Source organism: Impatiens glandulifera, chromosome 3 (assembly GCF_907164915.1).
Source record: "Impatiens glandulifera chromosome 3, dImpGla2.1, whole genome shotgun sequence".
NCBI classification, from domain to species: domain Eukaryota; kingdom Viridiplantae; phylum Streptophyta; class Magnoliopsida; order Ericales; family Balsaminaceae; genus Impatiens; species Impatiens glandulifera.
In genome coordinates, this window is record NC_061864.1 from 11,754,437 (window position 1) to 11,771,102 (window position 16,666).

General features: G+C 32.6%; 3 protein-coding genes across 3 annotated transcripts; 1 reads left to right on the plus strand and 2 right to left on the minus strand.

Annotated features, from left to right (window-relative positions):
• Positions 1-3,713: 3,713 nt before the first annotated feature.
• On the minus strand, positions 3,714-5,209 carry LOC124930652 (altered inheritance of mitochondria protein 44-like). The gene is made up of 2 exons (XM_047470982.1): positions 4,639-5,209; positions 3,714-4,551 (listed from the first exon to the last, which is right to left on the minus strand). The coding sequence occupies exons 1-2, from the start codon at positions 5,176-5,178 to the stop codon at positions 3,889-3,891; spliced, it is 1,203 nt and encodes a 400-aa protein (XP_047326938.1). The 5' UTR covers positions 5,179-5,209; the 3' UTR covers positions 3,714-3,888.
• Positions 5,210-7,229: 2,020 nt separating this feature from the next.
• LOC124930653 lies at positions 7,230-8,582 on the minus strand. Its single transcript, XM_047470984.1, has 2 exons — positions 7,977-8,582; positions 7,230-7,891 (listed from the first exon to the last, which is right to left on the minus strand). The coding sequence occupies exons 1-2, from the start codon at positions 8,511-8,513 to the stop codon at positions 7,343-7,345; spliced, it is 1,086 nt and encodes a 361-aa protein (XP_047326940.1). The 5' UTR covers positions 8,514-8,582; the 3' UTR covers positions 7,230-7,342.
• Positions 8,583-10,765: 2,183 nt separating this feature from the next.
• On the plus strand, positions 10,766-16,098 carry LOC124930651 (RNA-binding protein BRN1). Its single transcript, XM_047470981.1, has 9 exons — positions 10,766-11,172; positions 11,323-11,405; positions 13,539-13,590; positions 13,734-13,859; positions 13,957-14,036; positions 14,462-14,632; positions 15,098-15,422; positions 15,511-15,654; positions 15,731-16,098. The coding sequence occupies exons 1-9, from the start codon at positions 11,001-11,003 to the stop codon at positions 15,856-15,858; spliced, it is 1,281 nt and encodes a 426-aa protein (XP_047326937.1). The 5' UTR covers positions 10,766-11,000; the 3' UTR covers positions 15,859-16,098.
• The last annotated feature ends 568 nt before the right edge of the window (positions 16,099-16,666 follow it).

The following is a 16,666-nucleotide window of genomic DNA, read 5'->3' on the forward strand; positions in this document are numbered from 1 at the left end:
TTAAAAAGTTGGTGTAAAAAAGAATATTCTGAGAATATTCTTTTGAGTTTGGAAATGGGTTTTTGGGTTGGAGATGAATTACTGTTTGATGTGACGTTTACTGCATTTTGGAGATGAAAATAGGGGTGAGGGTTGGAGATGGTCTTATAGAATCAAGAGACTTCCAACCATACAACCGACAATTACATATATCTTTACAATCCACTAAACAATATATGCCCCCAACAACTGAGGGTTCCCAATAGTGACGACTTAATGCCGTATTTCTTTCAAAATGATATGACTTAAACAATCGGACAAAAATGAACCTGTACATCTCCAATGTTTCAGGACAACTAAGAACAACTATGATGCAAGATGGAGTCAACAACTAAGAACAAATATGACTTGGATGTTGGTATTGTATTATAAGTAATCATGATATTTACTCTCTCTTTTTTTCAAACATAGTATCATAAAAGATATTTAAATTGAGATTCAAAAATATGTTACAGCTTAAAATGAAATTTTCCTGATATTTTGTTTGTAAAGTATTATAAATTAGATATTTTCTCACATTTTAAAAACAAATTGAAGAATTATTCATTTGAATAAGTTAATACTATCTTAGTTGTCATGATTTCTCATTTTATTAACTATACTTCAACTTACCGCGTTTTAAGTAAAAATCGAATTTATGATATAAAAAAAATTAAAGATTATGATATACACAATGTTCATCGGGGATTCTCCGAAAATCGAATTGTGCGGGAATGATAGTAACAAAAATCACCAAGTATAACGGGTAGGAATGATAAGTGCACTCCTCGCCCCTAATCTACTAGATTGTTGTCCCTAGTTCTACATTGTCGAACCTAGTTCTTGTCACTTGAACTAATCTATTTTGAACTGCTTTAGTGAATTGTTATAATGTTATTTAATATATAAATAGATTAACAAAAAAAGGTTTTATAAAAACATATTTATAAAACATATAAACTTAAAATTGAAATGCACTAGTAAAATTAATCCATACTTGAAAAGAAATTATCATACTAAGAGACATGAGTAGTCTGGAGAATGAGTAAAACTAAGGCTCGAACAATCTAGGTTGAAGCCATATTCCTCGTCGTAGAGGTTTGTTATACAGCCTTCTTAAAGTCTGTTCGATATTTGACTCATTGGATAATATAACTTCATTCCCAGCACGGTCACACCAAAACTGGGTTCCCCATACATACACGGGTGCCAAAGTTTGATCATCCATTAAAAGAGACTTTCTGACATTATTGTTCGATTCCAAATAATTCTCCATCGCTATGAATGTTCTTTCCTTCCCATTGGCGTGAATCAGTACTGCTCCTTGTCTAGGAATTATGTCCAACATCTGGTTTTCAAAATCGAACATAACCACCTTCCTATTATCCTTGTAATTAAATAAAATTAACTCCCCATTTTTTGTGAATACACCGCCCGTTACAACTTCTAACATGATTATGCTGCAATAAGCATTCACCTCAATCCATGCTTGTGCCCCGGGTCGAAGAATGTAGATGTCCAAGATCACATGGTTTTCACGCGTGATGACGCAAATGGTGCGGTCTAATACTGATGTTGGTGAAGAATTACTTAACACCGCTGTGGAATCGAAACGCAATTGGGATTGCCTTACTAAATTTGGGAGATATATTTTGTGGCGTGAGAAGGGGCAGAAGAAGAATATTTTTCCTCCTAATTTGAAATTGAAGAGAAGTAACCAGCCTTGGAATGAGCCGAGAATATTGGTTCCTACCAATTCGGGGAGTTTAATGTTGTATTTTCCTTTAGTACTAAAGTTGTGCACAATGCAATCTTCCTTATTGCTTGATTCTTGACAGAGCAGCCACGGTATCTGGCGGGGCAATGACTTTTTTAGTTTGGCTGCAGCATTGGAGGAGGCCAGTCGCCAATTGTGGCACGTACCTCGAAAGGCAAGAAGCTCGACCGGGTCTTGTATTTTATTCGAAATAATGGATACAAGATCGGGAAGGAGATCCGACCATGGTCTCATGTAAGTTTCAGACATTGTCGTCGTTGATCTTCGAGTTGTTACTCTTCTTGTAATTGGGATTTGAACTTTGTTGGGTAATTCACCAAGTTCAGAACAGAGACAGAGAATTGATGAAGAAGAACAAGAACAAGAACAATTCAAGAACAGAGCTTTTCATTTATAGGATTAGCATTTTTTACACCTGTCATTTCGTTACTATCTAAAGAACTTATATTTGTGTTTTAGTGGAAACAGATTTTATATAATACTTTTGTCAACTTTGAACTCATCTAGTGTCAATTATCTTAAATCTTAATAACATGGATAATATTTAATAAATAAAAAAAATTCTCAAACATAATAATTGTAATTATATATGATTCAATTACAGCTTTTATGATATTGAAATTAGAGTTTTAATACCTTTCAATTCTGGTTATTAAAAGGCAACTTCTATCTTCTTTAATAATAAAAGAGTCTAGAACCTAAATTTCTCGTACCACTAATCAATTTGAATAAATAAATAATTTTAAATTGCCACTTGAATTTTAATTTCGCCCTCTTCTGAAACCTCTTCAAATTAATTAAAATAAATATATCTTTTTAAAAGTATAGAGAAACATGCAAGGATATACCCACACAAAAAAAACTTTTTTTCAAACTTATAAATTTTAGAATGAGTATATATTATTCAAAATGAAATTTGTAATAAATTTGTTTAAATATTAAAATTGGAATTGAAATTGAAATTAAGAGTTTAATTTAAATTTTTAGGTTAGGTAAACTATATAAGATTAACAGTTAAATTTGGAATTATAATTAGAATTTCATTTCAATTGTAATTTTATAATTCTCAATTTAATATTTTTTAGCTTTGAATCTTAATTTAAATATTTATTTTTTCAAATTTTTTAAACAAAATATCTTATTATTTTTATCATTTATTGAACTAATAATATTTTTTATTTTAAATTAAAATGTTGAACTCAATTTATTTATTTTAAAATTTATTAGGTTAAAATGTAGAATCGAAATTTTTAAAAAATTAACATATGGAATCGAAATTTAAATTTTGAATTTAGAATGTTATCATGTGAAACCAATATATTTTGTTTTTCAAATTTTGGAAAATAACATTTCAAACAAAAAAAAAATATTTATAATAAAATCAAGCTAGCAAAACTCTATACATATGAGTACTTATTATTATAATTTGTGTAAAACAAATGTCTTATATAATATAGATAATATATTTAAATTATTTTTATAATTTTTGTTTTTGTAATTAAAAATTGAAATTAATTATAATTCTATAATTTTTTTAAATATAAAAATTGAATTATAATTAAAGTAACTATAGATAGTTGGGATAGATAGCTGGAATTTAGTGTCTTTGTAAAATTATAAATTAGGTTAACATGGAATGCTTAGGTATAGAGTTGTAATAATATTATATATTAAAATTTTGATGTATACTTTCAATAGTTAAAATAATAAAAAGGGGAATCACCCAACAAAAAAAAACTTATTCTTGTTTTAATCTTCTTAACCTATTTTTTCTAACCTCTCCAAAGATCTTCAACCCCTAATTTCAAGAGTCATTAATGATCGAAAATGATATATCAATCAATCATATCAAATGACAATCATTTCTAACCTCATTTATAACACCAAACTTTAAAGTTAATACCAAAGTTATGCAACATGATCGATCTTCAAATAAAATTCACTTGCATATATGAAAGTCATGAGTATCCAAACAACCCTAAATTGACCTGACCCACAAGTATTATCTATATCAATGGCAACATGTGATTTAATAACCCATGCATAGAAAACCCAATACTATTTCATGCAATAGAGAGTTTCAACCTCTAGGACTAGTAGTACTCATTAAGTTGTGTGAATAATCTCGGATGAATCCATATTCCTCTTCGTCCTAGATTCTTTTCAGAAATGTTCGGGAAGATTCTTTGATTGAAATTGGACTCATTGAAAAAACAAACCAAGATGCGGCTGCGATTATGCCAATGAGTTCCCCATACATACACACGTGTTGCAGTTTGATCCTCATCATCTTCTTCTTCTCCATAGAAATCATCATCAAATTCATCATCTTCTTCTTCGTTGTCGTCGTCATCATCTTCTTCTTCGTTGTCGCCGTCATCTTCTTCTTCTTCGTTGTCGTCGTCATCTTCTTCTTCGTAGTCGTCCTCATCTTCTTCTTCGTAGTCTTCGTCGTCATCATCATCATATTCTTCGTAGTCGTCATCATCATCCTCATCACTTTCCTCCATGGAAAGACATTGTTTAACATATGGAAGCTTCAAATAACTCCTATCCAATATGGAAAATTTAATATTGGAAAGATTCTTCTCCTGATTAAATGGGTCAAGCATCAGATTACAAATATCCGCTCCCTGACTTTCAATGCTGAACGTCACCTCCTTCCCCATAACCCTGTTCAATAAAATGAATTCCCCATCATAGTACACTGCGCCTGTTTCCACTTTCATTATGTCTATGTTGCAAGAAACTTTCCCCTGTATATATTTATATGAGTCAAAATCAAATAATAATAATAAGAAGAAGAAACTTAATAATTTGATCTGGGCGTGGCCTTAATTAACCTTATTCCAGGACTCTGCCCCAGGTTGAAGAATGTAGTAGAACAAGATGAATGGGTTTTGTTCGCGCCAGATGAGGCAGATGGTGCGGTCTGTAATTGATGTTGGAGAAGAAGTTAATACGGATTTGGTGTGCAAACATATTTCGGATTGGGGCAAATCAGGGAGACTTATCTTTTCCTTTGTGAAGGGGCAGAAGAAGAAGATTTTTCCACCGGTATTGAAGAGAAGCAGCCAGCCTTGGAAACAACCCAGAATTTTGGTTCCTATCAATTGGGGGAGTTTCATTCTGTATTTGATTTTGGTCTTCAAATCGTGGGCAATACATTCTTCATTATCGTACGAGTCTTGACAGAGAAGCCACGGCGGCATCTGATGGAGTATTGAGTCTTTTAGTTTCGCCGTCACCGAGAAAGATGCCAGCCGCCAACTGCGGCACGTGCCACGTAAGGCGAGAAGATCGATCAAACCTAGCTTTTCTGCAATGGCGGATACAAGTTCTGGGAGGAGGTCGGACCATATTCTCGTCTCACTTTCGGCCATAGAAGAACTCAAAGAAGAAGAAGAAAGAAGAAAGAATCCAAGAAGAAAGAGCGTGCAGAGAGGAAATTATTTTTGTAATTTGTTAGGTTAGGGTAGTATATTCTATTGAATCGTAATTGTTTTATATTACCTGCTTCTTGTTTTGTTTTTTAAAAACGAAAAACAAAAATCAAATTTTGAATCAATCAATTTTCAATAATTATCGCCCACCATTTTTGTTAAACAAAATATTAAAATACATCTTATTTTAAATTATTATTTTTTAATTTATTTATATATATTAATATTTTTTAAATTTTTTTTATTAAAAATAATCATTACCTCCTCAAAATAATCACCAATCATTTTTTTTTCTCCCTATAATTTTTAGAAAAATCCCAATCCTAACAAGTTCTTGGTTTGTTTTGAGAATAATTTAATAAATATGGATCTTTATTTTTAATTTTAATTTTTTTTAAATGGTTCATTATATTAGAAATGATAAAAATCAATTAAGATTAACCATAAATCATGATATGAGAAAATAAAATAAATTTTTAAAAAATGAAAATAAGAAAATGATACACTTCACAAAAGATCTTATAGATCCTAAAAAATCAATTAACTTTCTCCATTTTTTTTTATGAATAATAGGCATCAAACATTATGATAATTCAATATTCGACGATTTTCTCCAACTAGATTATCCATCAGAAAATGATCGGGATAATAATCCAAATATATAAAAAAAAAATATTAGTCGTTTTCAATCCAAATTTCATAGCAATTACCTAAAGATTCTAACATCACCAAGTGAATCATACTCATGCTCCACATAAGACTTGAGGTATTAGTCACCATTAACAATACAAAAGTAAGTAAACAAGTCTCCGTTTTCACCTCATTATGACAAATACAATAATAACTTAGTATAATACAACATTTTTTCATTCACATATCCATAAGAAAATTTCATTATAAACAATGTTTCATCCAGAAAACGAGATTTGGATGGAAATTTTTACTCTCAAAGTTCTCCCAACAAAAATAATATGAAATCATCTTAGTGAACAAATTATAACAATGTCTCATCTAAATGGCCGACATGTCTTCACTATCACTCGGCGTTCAATAAAGATTGGTCGATAATCTGAACAACTCAATGAGAGGACCTTTTGAAATATATTATAAACCTCTCGAAAAATTGATTCACTAATTAAAAATATGTTAATAAAAGAATGAATCTGACCCTGTTTTCGTTACATCTCTTAAAGGTGAACTCATCATCTTCTAAAGGAAAATCGATAAGTTAAATGTCATTAATGTTTATAAGAACTCGCGCATTATGCTACTAGATCTATTGGTCTCTTTTTTTCATACGAGGATCTAACTTCGTTCAAATTGGTAAGTCTCAAAAGACTAGCCACATTTTTCATCTCATTATAGATTTTGTTTTATATTGTGAAAAAAAACTAATCTATCATAAATTGTTTTATCAATTTTTTAACTAAACGTTAACCAAGTATCTACCTAAACTAACATCCATTTTATATTACGTGTCTTCGTTCCATGCCACAAAAATCTCATCAAATACCTTTATATAATCAAAAGTCTATCAAACATATAACCGTCAATTATATAATTTTAATAAATAATATTTTCATTGATAAAATTTAATTGGAATAATTCTTTATTGGGCTTTGATACCAACTTTTCTTCTCACATATAACTCTCTTGTAAATCATTTATTTTGTTTAATCTTGTATTTTATTTTAATACTATGCACTAAAAAAATGTATTGATTTTTATTTTGTGTTTCCTTTAAACAATATTTTTTTTATTTCTTTAACTCATAAACAAATTATTTGAGATAAAAATCTAAAAAATTTATTTGTTTTAAATGTCCATAAAATATTATATGAATTATAGTATTTTAAGTATAACTATAAAAACAATATTGTTTACCTAGTCGCCTAATATACTCAAAATACAACTATATTAACCATTCAAAAGCAGAAAAAAAATCTTCAAGAACCAAGTTACATATGAATGAAGTATCCAAACAACCCTAACACACAAGTATTATACTATTATCTATATCAATGGCAACATGTGATCTAATTATCCATGCATAGAAAAGCTAATAATATTTCAATAGAGTTTCAACCTCTAGCCTCTAGAAGTACTACTTAAGTTGTGCGAATAATCTGGGATGAATCCATATTCCTCTTCGTAGATTCTTTTTAGAAATTCTTTGTTTGAAATTGGACTCATTGAAAAAATGAACTAAGTTCCAACTGCGGTGATGCCAATGAGTTCCCCATATATACATACTCTTTGCCTTTCGATCCTCATGAATGTTGCCGAAGAAAGGGTTGTAATCCTCCTCCTCCTCCTCTTCCACCTCGTCGTCTTCTTCGTAGTAATTATCATCATCTTCATCATCGTAGTAATCATTATTATCCTCATCGTCATCAATTTCATCCGATAAAAGACATGCGTTAACACTTGCAAACTTGAAATAACTCTTACGCGATACGGAAAATCTAATACTGGAAACTTTGTTCTCCGGACCATATGGTTCAACCATCAGATTAGAAATATCCGCCTCCCGACTTTCAATGCTGAACTCCACCTCCTTCCCCATAGCCATGTTCATTAAAATGAATTTCCCATCATGGTACGCTGCCCCTGTTGCCACTTTCATTATGTCCATGCTGCAAGAAATTTCCCCCTGTATATATGATTCAAAATCAAATAATAATAAGAAGAAGAAACTTAATAATTTCATCTGGGTGTGGCCTAATTAATTAACTAACCTTTATCCATGATTCTGCCCCAGGTTGAAGAATGTAATGGAACAAGATGAATGGGTCTTGTTCGCGCCAGATGAGGCAGATGGTGCGGTCTGTAATTGACGTTGGAGAAGAAGTTAATACGGATTTGGTGTGCAAACAGATTTCGGATTGGGGCAAATCTGGGAGACATATCTTCTCCAGTGTGAAGGGGCAGAAGAAGGAGATTTTGCCACCGGTATTGAAGAGAAGCAGCCAGCCTTGGAAAGAACCCAGAATTTTGGTTCCGATCAATTGGGGGAGTTTCATTCTGTATTGGAAATCGGTGTTCAAATCGACTGCAATACATTCTTCCTTGTAGTATGAGTATTGACAGAGAAACCACGGTAACTTATGGGGTATTTCCTCTTTTAGTTTCGCCGTCGCCGAGGAAGAGGCTAGCCGCCAACTGCGGCACGTGCTACGTAAGGCAAGAAGATCGCTCAAACCTAGCTTTTTTGCAATGAGGGATACAATATTGGGAAACAGCTCGGACCATTTTCTCTTCTCAGTTTTGGCCATAGTCGACGGCCACAAGAAAACACAGGAGTAACTCAAAGAAAAAGAAGAAGAAGAAAGAATCCAAGAAGAAAGAACTTGAGAGAGAGGAAATTAATTCAATCTTAGGTTAGGTTATATAGATTTATTTATTTATTTATAGATAATATATATATATAAAAAAAAAAAGGTATTCACTTAAGAGATCTTTCGGGTTCAATATTTTATCTGTATTAAGTATTTAGAGGTGAGATATATTTAAAAAATAAATAAATATACCACTATAAAGTATAAACTGTATTAATTTATTTAAAAATATTTTTATTTTTATTTTTTTAAAATAGGTCATATAAAATCATACCCCAAAAAGGAAAGTATATAAAATTCATATTGGAGTGAATTATTAAAAAAAAAAAATATGCATGTTGATTAAATCTATAAGGTGCAAATCTATGTTACAGAGTTCTTCTTCACTCCGGTGGTAAGGATACAATCTAAAATTGTCACGCAAAAATTTAACCGCATTTTCCCGTTTAGGATTGTTTATCCTCGGAACCGAACGGGGATGGAGCGAGGATAATATTTGTGTCCCCCGTCCCGATCCGTCCCGATTTCATTCTGATTCTGCCCCAAACACCATTAACATAATTAAATATATTAAATTACCAATATATTTATTTATTCAATATATTTTATAAGAGTAGTAAGATTATTTCTTTATAATAATATACTTTCTTTCCAGGTTCAGACCCTAAATGCCATTGCTGAAGGCGATTCACAAGAGAATCATCGGGGCTTTCCCTTCGGGGTATTTACACGTCTGGTCCAAAGCTGAAACTCAAGAAAGTTAAGATAAGCAATCAGCAACCCTCTGACGAGAGGAAAAAGAGATGAACAAGTTTACCACTCCGTGAGGGAAGTTACTTCTTGACCATTAATTCTTCATTATTTTACTAAAAAATAGAACGAAATGATCTTGTTTTATTTCTTGGTTGAAAAGAGATGTCTTGAGCAATCAGACGAATTTCCACGGGAGATCGTGATCGAAGGAAGACAAAGGTTTCCACCTTTGTAAACTTCATTCATCATGAAGATGCATTAATTGCTATGAATTAATTGCTATGAATATGATAAATTTTATGAAATTCTAATATCTTACAATATATATTATATTAAAAATTTTGTTTATATAATTTTATTGTATAATTTTAATTTATTTTCTAAATAAAAAAATTAGCAACGGTGCCCTCGGGATTCTCTAAAACCGAAAAAAATCGAACGGGGCGGAGATGGTATTAAAAAAATCCCCGAAATTAAAACAGGGCGGGGATGATAAATGCATTTTCTGCCCCGAACCGCCACATTACCATCCTACCTGGTGGAGTTTTGGCTGAACGACTCCACTAGTTACCGGAGTTGCATCCTAACTGTACACCTAAATTGGGATTTTGGTGACGGATGACAATAGACTCGAAACTACTTGACCGTGGTTGATAGATAGATGTTCATTTTCTTTAATTTCGAGTTTTCCAATTTTTTCTTTTCTTTGGGGTATATATGTAACTCATTCTTTTTTTCTTTAATTTAACATTCATTTATATTCTCATAGTAAAAATTAAATATAAAATTTTTAATCTAGTTGAGTTATTTTAATGGATTAATATATTGTTAAAGTTATTGAAGTAACTCCTTAATAATTTGACAAATATTATTGTTCTTTAACTAGAACATTGTAAGGAATAGTTTAATAATAATAACTTTTAATAAGTTATTATTAGTTCAAAGTTCAAACCAAACACGCTAACATAGCAAAGACTTTTTAATAAGGTAAAACAAACATGTCTTTAATTAAGTACCTCTCACCTGTCTGTCATCTATCTCGTCATCACAGCCATGTAAGCCAGCCAGCACTAATCTATATCTACGCGTAAAAAATAATACTCTTGGGCCCCCCTTCCTTTCATTGGATTATGCTTGGCGGGACAGTCTGTCATCATTTATCTTTAACCTCATTTTCTTCACTAAACTACACTTTTGCCATTACAACTTCTTAATGACATTTGTGCCCTTTTTGACATTTATTAATATAGAAATTTATTAATTAAACTGAATAAATGTGTTTATTTAATTAATTTAGAAAATAAGAAATGATATATTAAAGGTAATTTAATTATATCCTTAAGTTGGTTCTATTTATAGACAAACATGAGTCAAGTTCAGAAGTTGCAATCTAGGAACTGTGTCTTGTGTCTGTTCAATGATGGCATTTCCGTAGATGTACGGTGATAAACGGGTATTTGTATTGATATTAATTATATTAAATTTTGTAGATCAAATCCCATCCTTCCTTCCTTCTTTGCCATCCTGGAAGGAAGACCTTAATTTCTCCCAAAATCAGCGAGAGTGACTCGAAGAGGAAGAACCAGACAAGGGAGGGAGGGAGGAGGAAGAAATTAACCAGAGATCAACTCAGAAGGGTTGTAAGAGGAAGGAAGGAAGGAACCGGCATTAATGGCGGAGGACGAAAGACAAACGATAAATCTCAGCGAAGAGAGCGTCAAGTTGTTCGTAGGTCAAGTGCCGAAACATATGACCGAGGAACAACTTCTGGAAATGTTCCAGGAGTTGGCTATTGTCGACGAAGTCAACATAATTAAGGACAAGAATACGCGAGCCTCTAGAGGTTGGGATTTACTCATTCTCGCTCTCAACTTGTGTTTATTCAATGCAATTGACGGATCACATTGTGTTAATTGACTAGTTTTGGTCGAGATTCGTGTCTTGGTGTTGATGTTTGAAGCCCTAATTTGTTGTGTGTTCTTTCTTTCTACAGGTTGTTGTTTTATATTATGTCCTTCCAGAGAAGAAGCGGACAAGGCGGTTAACGCTTGTCATAATAAGAAGACTTTACCTGGGGTTAGTGATCTTTATCAGTTTATTGCTAATTTAGGCTATTATCACTTCTTTTAATGTCCTTCCCTTCCATAAAAACATAAACTTTCTTCTAATGGTAAATGGGTGTTATCATTGACTTTTAATCGAAGGAAAAAAATAGATCTTTTGTACGGCCCTTGTATGGAAAAACTGTGCCTTTAGTGCTGTGTTACTTATTTGGACATTTTATTCCCAACTATGATTTACCATCATTTCTTCACTTGATGTTCAATTAGATATCTGACCTAACATGAGACAGTAACCAGGAAAAAACAAACTCCGATTATGTGATTCAGTCTATAAAACGAAGTCTGAGTTTGCCATTAGTATCACACTTTGTTACTAGTTACAAGTTTGGTCGCCACTTAGCTGGAGATCCGAATTATAGGATAATCCTCAACATCTTACTAACACAAACTATAGTGTAATTCTGGAACCTTGTCTATTGTGACTTATTGCTCTTACAGAAGCAAGCTTCCAAGCTCCAGTGTGCCTGAATGCCTTCTGGATCATGTTTCTCTAGATGTTAGTATCAATTCTCATTGTAGTTTGGTTTTATCTCTTCATTTATGTGTGTGTAGACACCCTACCACTTCTTTCCATGAGCTTTTACTCTATTTGAAAGAATCTTTCACTTACAGTTTTGAATGGTAAATAATTAGATCTTCAAACTTTAGAGACAATATTTCAGTCTATCGATGGAAGGCAGATTAAACAATTATGTATACGTTAAGTGTGCATTATCTTTGACAGACTTAGGAAGTTAAGGTGAAAGTAATTATCCATTTCCTTAATGGATAAATATTATAGATGGAAATTTCCATTTCATTTGAAGTAACTGAGAAGATTTGGATCTTGGCCTGCTTGAGGATTACACTATTAAGATGTAATAACATTATGATACCTTGGTAATGGTGGATACCTCTCTACTTATTTCAATCCCCAGTGTTATCAATATCTGAAGATTACTTACAACACTTTAGTCTCCATCCTTGGATGTTGCCAGACCTTGTGTGGGTTGTTACATACTAGTAGAAAAATATGAGAATGCAAAAGAGGTGTAGGTGTGGAGAAGTGTTATGAACTAATTAGTAGATTGTATTCAATTATTGTAACCCGAAAGAAAGAAAGAATTTAGATAAAGAAATGGGTGAAGAGAAGAAGAGAGATTGAAGCAGATATACAAAGGACGTTAACAATGTGATTAGAGAGAAATGATTGTACACAGTTGTAGTTACTATCTTAATCTCTTCATTATTAAATGACCTCATGTGGGTAGCACATGTTGGTGGGACACCACAAGAAGAATGGCTTAAAACCCTTTAAAGTGGAAAACTGGATTCTTTTGCATTCATCATTTATTGCATATCCTTGATAACATAACTGCTAACTTATAACAAACTCTAACAACTAAATAATATTCTCTATTTATTGGGCTTAGGTCAAGCCCATTATCTTATAGCATGTGACAGAGGTCTTTTGCTTTACTCATTTGTTCTTATATCCTTCCTTCTTTCTCAGTTCTTTCATTAGTTTCATGTGTGTAATGTGAAGTTATAGTAACAACTAACAAGTCACACTTCACGACGATCCTTATTTATAGAAGGCTTAACTTTAAAAAAAAGTTAATAAATGAAAAAGAAGTTGAACAAAAGAGGACAAATTAAAGTAGAAAAGACCTCCACAAAAGGCTATATATTGGCCATTTATTATGGAAATTGGTGAAAATCCACATTCATCACTCAAAGCTCTAATACACCACAAATCAAAGAGAAATTCTATTATTGATACTAGGTGTCAAGTGATAAAGAACCTTTCATCTATTTATAAGATTTTGTAATAGTATCTTAAACAAACCCAATGATACATCTTTTATACTGTATCATGTTTCGCCAATCTAATCCCAAGATTCTAAGAATGTATAATATTTAATATTCCAGACAAATGCATGAGTCATGACCATTGTTTTGACTGTATTCTTTGGATGAAATTATGATAACAATGATAGATATGATCTGCATTAAGTGAGAAAGATGTTAATTTGTTAATACTATTATGCATCTCCCAGATTCTTTTTGTCCGGGTTTAGTGTTTAATTACCCTCTTTCTTTTCAGGCTTCGAGTCCATTGCAAGTGAAGTATGCAGATGGCGAGTTGGAAAGACTAGGTATAATATTATTTTCATTACTTTTCATTCTATGCTAGTGTCAGTTCTCTCCCTTTTCTAATGGTTTATTCGATTTCTTATGCTTTCTAAAGTATTGTCACAAATAATTACACTAATGACTCTTTGATTATGGGGTAACCCAGAGCACAAACTTTTTGTGGGGATGTTGCCAAAGAATGTTTCTGAGACTGAGCTTTCTTCATTATTTTCTCAATATGGAACCATCAGAGACCTGCTAATTTTGAGAGGTTCGCAACAAACAAGTAAAGGTAGTAATTTTTCTTTAGGTTTTATTGGTTGTATAAATTGGGACGTAGAACGAATCTTAAGGGTTACTCTAAGGTTTAACTATTTCAATGATGGCAGGCTGTGCTTTTCTAAAGTATGAGACCAAGGAACAAGCTCTTGCAGCAATAGAAGCTCTTAATGGCAAGCACAAAATGGAGGTAAGTTGTTAGTTCCATTTGATGCTCAGATATCCTTGTTGAACAGAATCCAATTTTTCACTGTGAAACTTGGGTATTAACTGCTCTATAAATTTTGGGATTGTATGTTCTCCACTGTGGTGCCTAAATAGGAGATTGAGTTATGTACCTTGAACCTCAGTCACATTTTTTGATATGTAGAATGGTTCAATTAGTTTCTTTGATAAAAGTGCACACCAAATATGCATGAAATGCTCTCAGCTTTTGCCTTCTGTCCTATATTTCAGTTATGTGCATTCTTGTTAGTGCATTGTAAATATGTCTGAATTACATTCAACTTCTGTCTGTTAATCTTCCTTCTATCCAATATTGCAATCAGATATACTCTTAGATTAGTTTCTTTTGGTAGAGCCTAATAAAATTTTGTTTTCTGTCCATTTTATTAGGGTTCAGCTATTCCATTAATTGTGAAATGGGCAGATACTGAAAAAGAAAGACAAGCTCGCAGGGCCCAAAAAGCTCAATCACAGGCTTCTAACATGCCAGATGTGAATGCGCAGCATCCACCTCTCTATCCAGCTGGTTATATGCCCCCATATAATGGATACGGTTACCAGGTTTGAATACTCAAACTTCCGCATTATGGTATTATATCATGCAAGCTATAGTAGCACCTTTTGTCTCATGCCTTTGCTTTCATTTTTGAATTAAATATTTCTCTTTCACCCCGGACCCCGGAAAGGAGTTTGAGGTCTCAAGTTCAATTCTCATTCAAAAAGCACTTTGATTAAAGTGGGGGCATGGCTGCGGGATTAAATGCTAGTTTCCTAGATAAAAAAATGGTCTAAAAAATTATATATTTCTCTTAAGTTTGTACATTTTTTAGAGAGAGACCCATTAGGAAAACTTTATTAATGAGTTTGTTGGATTACAAAGTTATCCCTAACAAAACTTTATTAGGGAACTAAGTATACACAGGAAAATTTTCTTTGTATAGAGCATGATATAAAACTTTTTCATTAAACTTGTACTATTTAACTTCTTCATTATATTTAACTTTACACAATTTGCTACTTATGTAGGGACCGGGAGCTTATGGGTATATGCAGTACCGGCTTTCACCTATGCAAAATCAACAATCGTTCCAAACTATGATGTCACCATTGAACCAAGGACATACATTACGTGGTGCTAACCCTAATCTTCCCCACAGTTTGTCCCCAAAAAACTCTAGTTATGTAGGATCTACTTATCCTCCAGTTCCAGCACTTCAGTACCCAATGCCATATCCTGGTGGAATGATGGGCCATCATAGGCCATTGATTGGATCTCAGGGTCCAACACTCCCTGGAAGTGACAGCAATCAATCTGTAGCATCATCAAGTTCTTCTGGGGGTCAGGTTGAAGGTTGGTGAATCTGGTTAATCCTCTTTTTTATATCTTCCTCTTCCATTCAAGTTCTTTACTTATTAACCCCTTTTTTTTTAATATGTAGGTCCACCTGGTGCTAATTTATTCATATACCATATTCCCCAAGAATTTGGCGATCAAGAACTGGCAAATGCCTTCCATCAATTTGGCAGGGTAATAAGTGCTAAAGTCTTTATTGACAAGACCACCGGTTTTAGCAAATGTTTTGGTGAGAAGACAATTTCATATTTTTGTTTTAGTTATTGCTGAGTTTAGGTTATCTAATTGCTTTCTGGTTGTTGCAGGATTTGTTAGTTTTGATTCACCAACATGTGCTGAAATGGCAATTAATTCGATGAATGGGTACCAGCTAAGTGGTAAGAAATTGAAGGTTCAACTTAAAAGAGACAACAGACAAACAAACACGTACTGACTTTAAATGGTAAGGGAAGGACACGAAGAAGTTGAGGATACGTGGGCATAAGTTAAGCAATCAGATATTTGACTTAGGACTGAGGCAGTCAGTCTGTACTTATCCATAATAGTTCCTGCCCCTATTGGTTGTTGAGGTCATTTAAATTTGTATTTGTTGGTTAACACACACTGTCATGTAATTTGTGTAACATGGGAATTTCATTGGACGACAATCATTTATTTATTGATTTTTCTCTCAGGAACACTTGTTTAGGGTTGTTAAAACTTATTGCAATCTCCTGACAAATTGTTATCTCAAAACTCCTTACTCATATTTTCAATAACCATATTGTTTAGTTTTCCAATTTCAATACCTTTGTTAGTGTGTAAAAAAATGTGATTAGCCTGTAAATATGAAATCCATCATTTTTCTTTTTCCTGTCCAAACATCATATGGGTATTTCATTCAAGGTGCCTATTAACAAGTGTGAATTATTGTTATTGCATTCTCTAATTTGTAAGTGTGCTGAAAGCAGAGTATTATGTGTTTTAGCTTCTACAATGTGGCAGAAGTTGGGAAGTTCAATATATGAACAATTAATATTTTTTGAAAAGAAATATATGAACAGCTAGCTGCTATAAAGTTGAAATTGCATATTTCCAATAAAGGAACTTGCTAAACATTCGTTGTAAAATCAAGTTTTCTTTCTTCTACTCATCATGAAAAGTAAGCCCTATATATGCAGCAAGCAGATGTTAATGGAAGAAGTTAAACTTGTAAAGTCGAAATCCCATATTATGACATCCTCACTCATCAGGTACCCTAC

Excerpts from the sequence above, each read along its gene's own strand:
- LOC124930653 (XM_047470984.1), bottom strand. The coding sequence starts at position 8,513 with ATGGCCAAAACTGAGAAGAGAAAATGGTCCGAGCTGTTTCCCAATATT. Across the intron at positions 7,892-7,976 it reads GGGCAGAATCATGGATAAAG|GGGGAAATTTCTTGCAGCAT; the intron begins GTTAGTTAATTA and ends TCATATATACAG.
- LOC124930651 (XM_047470981.1), top strand. The coding sequence starts at position 11,001 with ATGGCGGAGGACGAAAGACAAACGATAAATCTCAGCGAAGAGAGCGTC. Across the intron at positions 11,406-13,538 it reads ATAAGAAGACTTTACCTGGG|GCTTCGAGTCCATTGCAAGT; the intron begins GTTAGTGATCTT and ends CTTTCTTTTCAG. Across the intron at positions 13,591-13,733 it reads TGGCGAGTTGGAAAGACTAG|AGCACAAACTTTTTGTGGGG; the intron begins GTATAATATTAT and ends GGGGTAACCCAG.
- LOC124930652 (XM_047470982.1), bottom strand. The coding sequence starts at position 5,178 with ATGGCCGAAAGTGAGACGAGAATATGGTCCGACCTCCTCCCAGAACTT. Across the intron at positions 4,552-4,638 it reads GGGCAGAGTCCTGGAATAAG|GGGAAAGTTTCTTGCAACAT; the intron begins GTTAATTAAGGC and ends AAATATATACAG.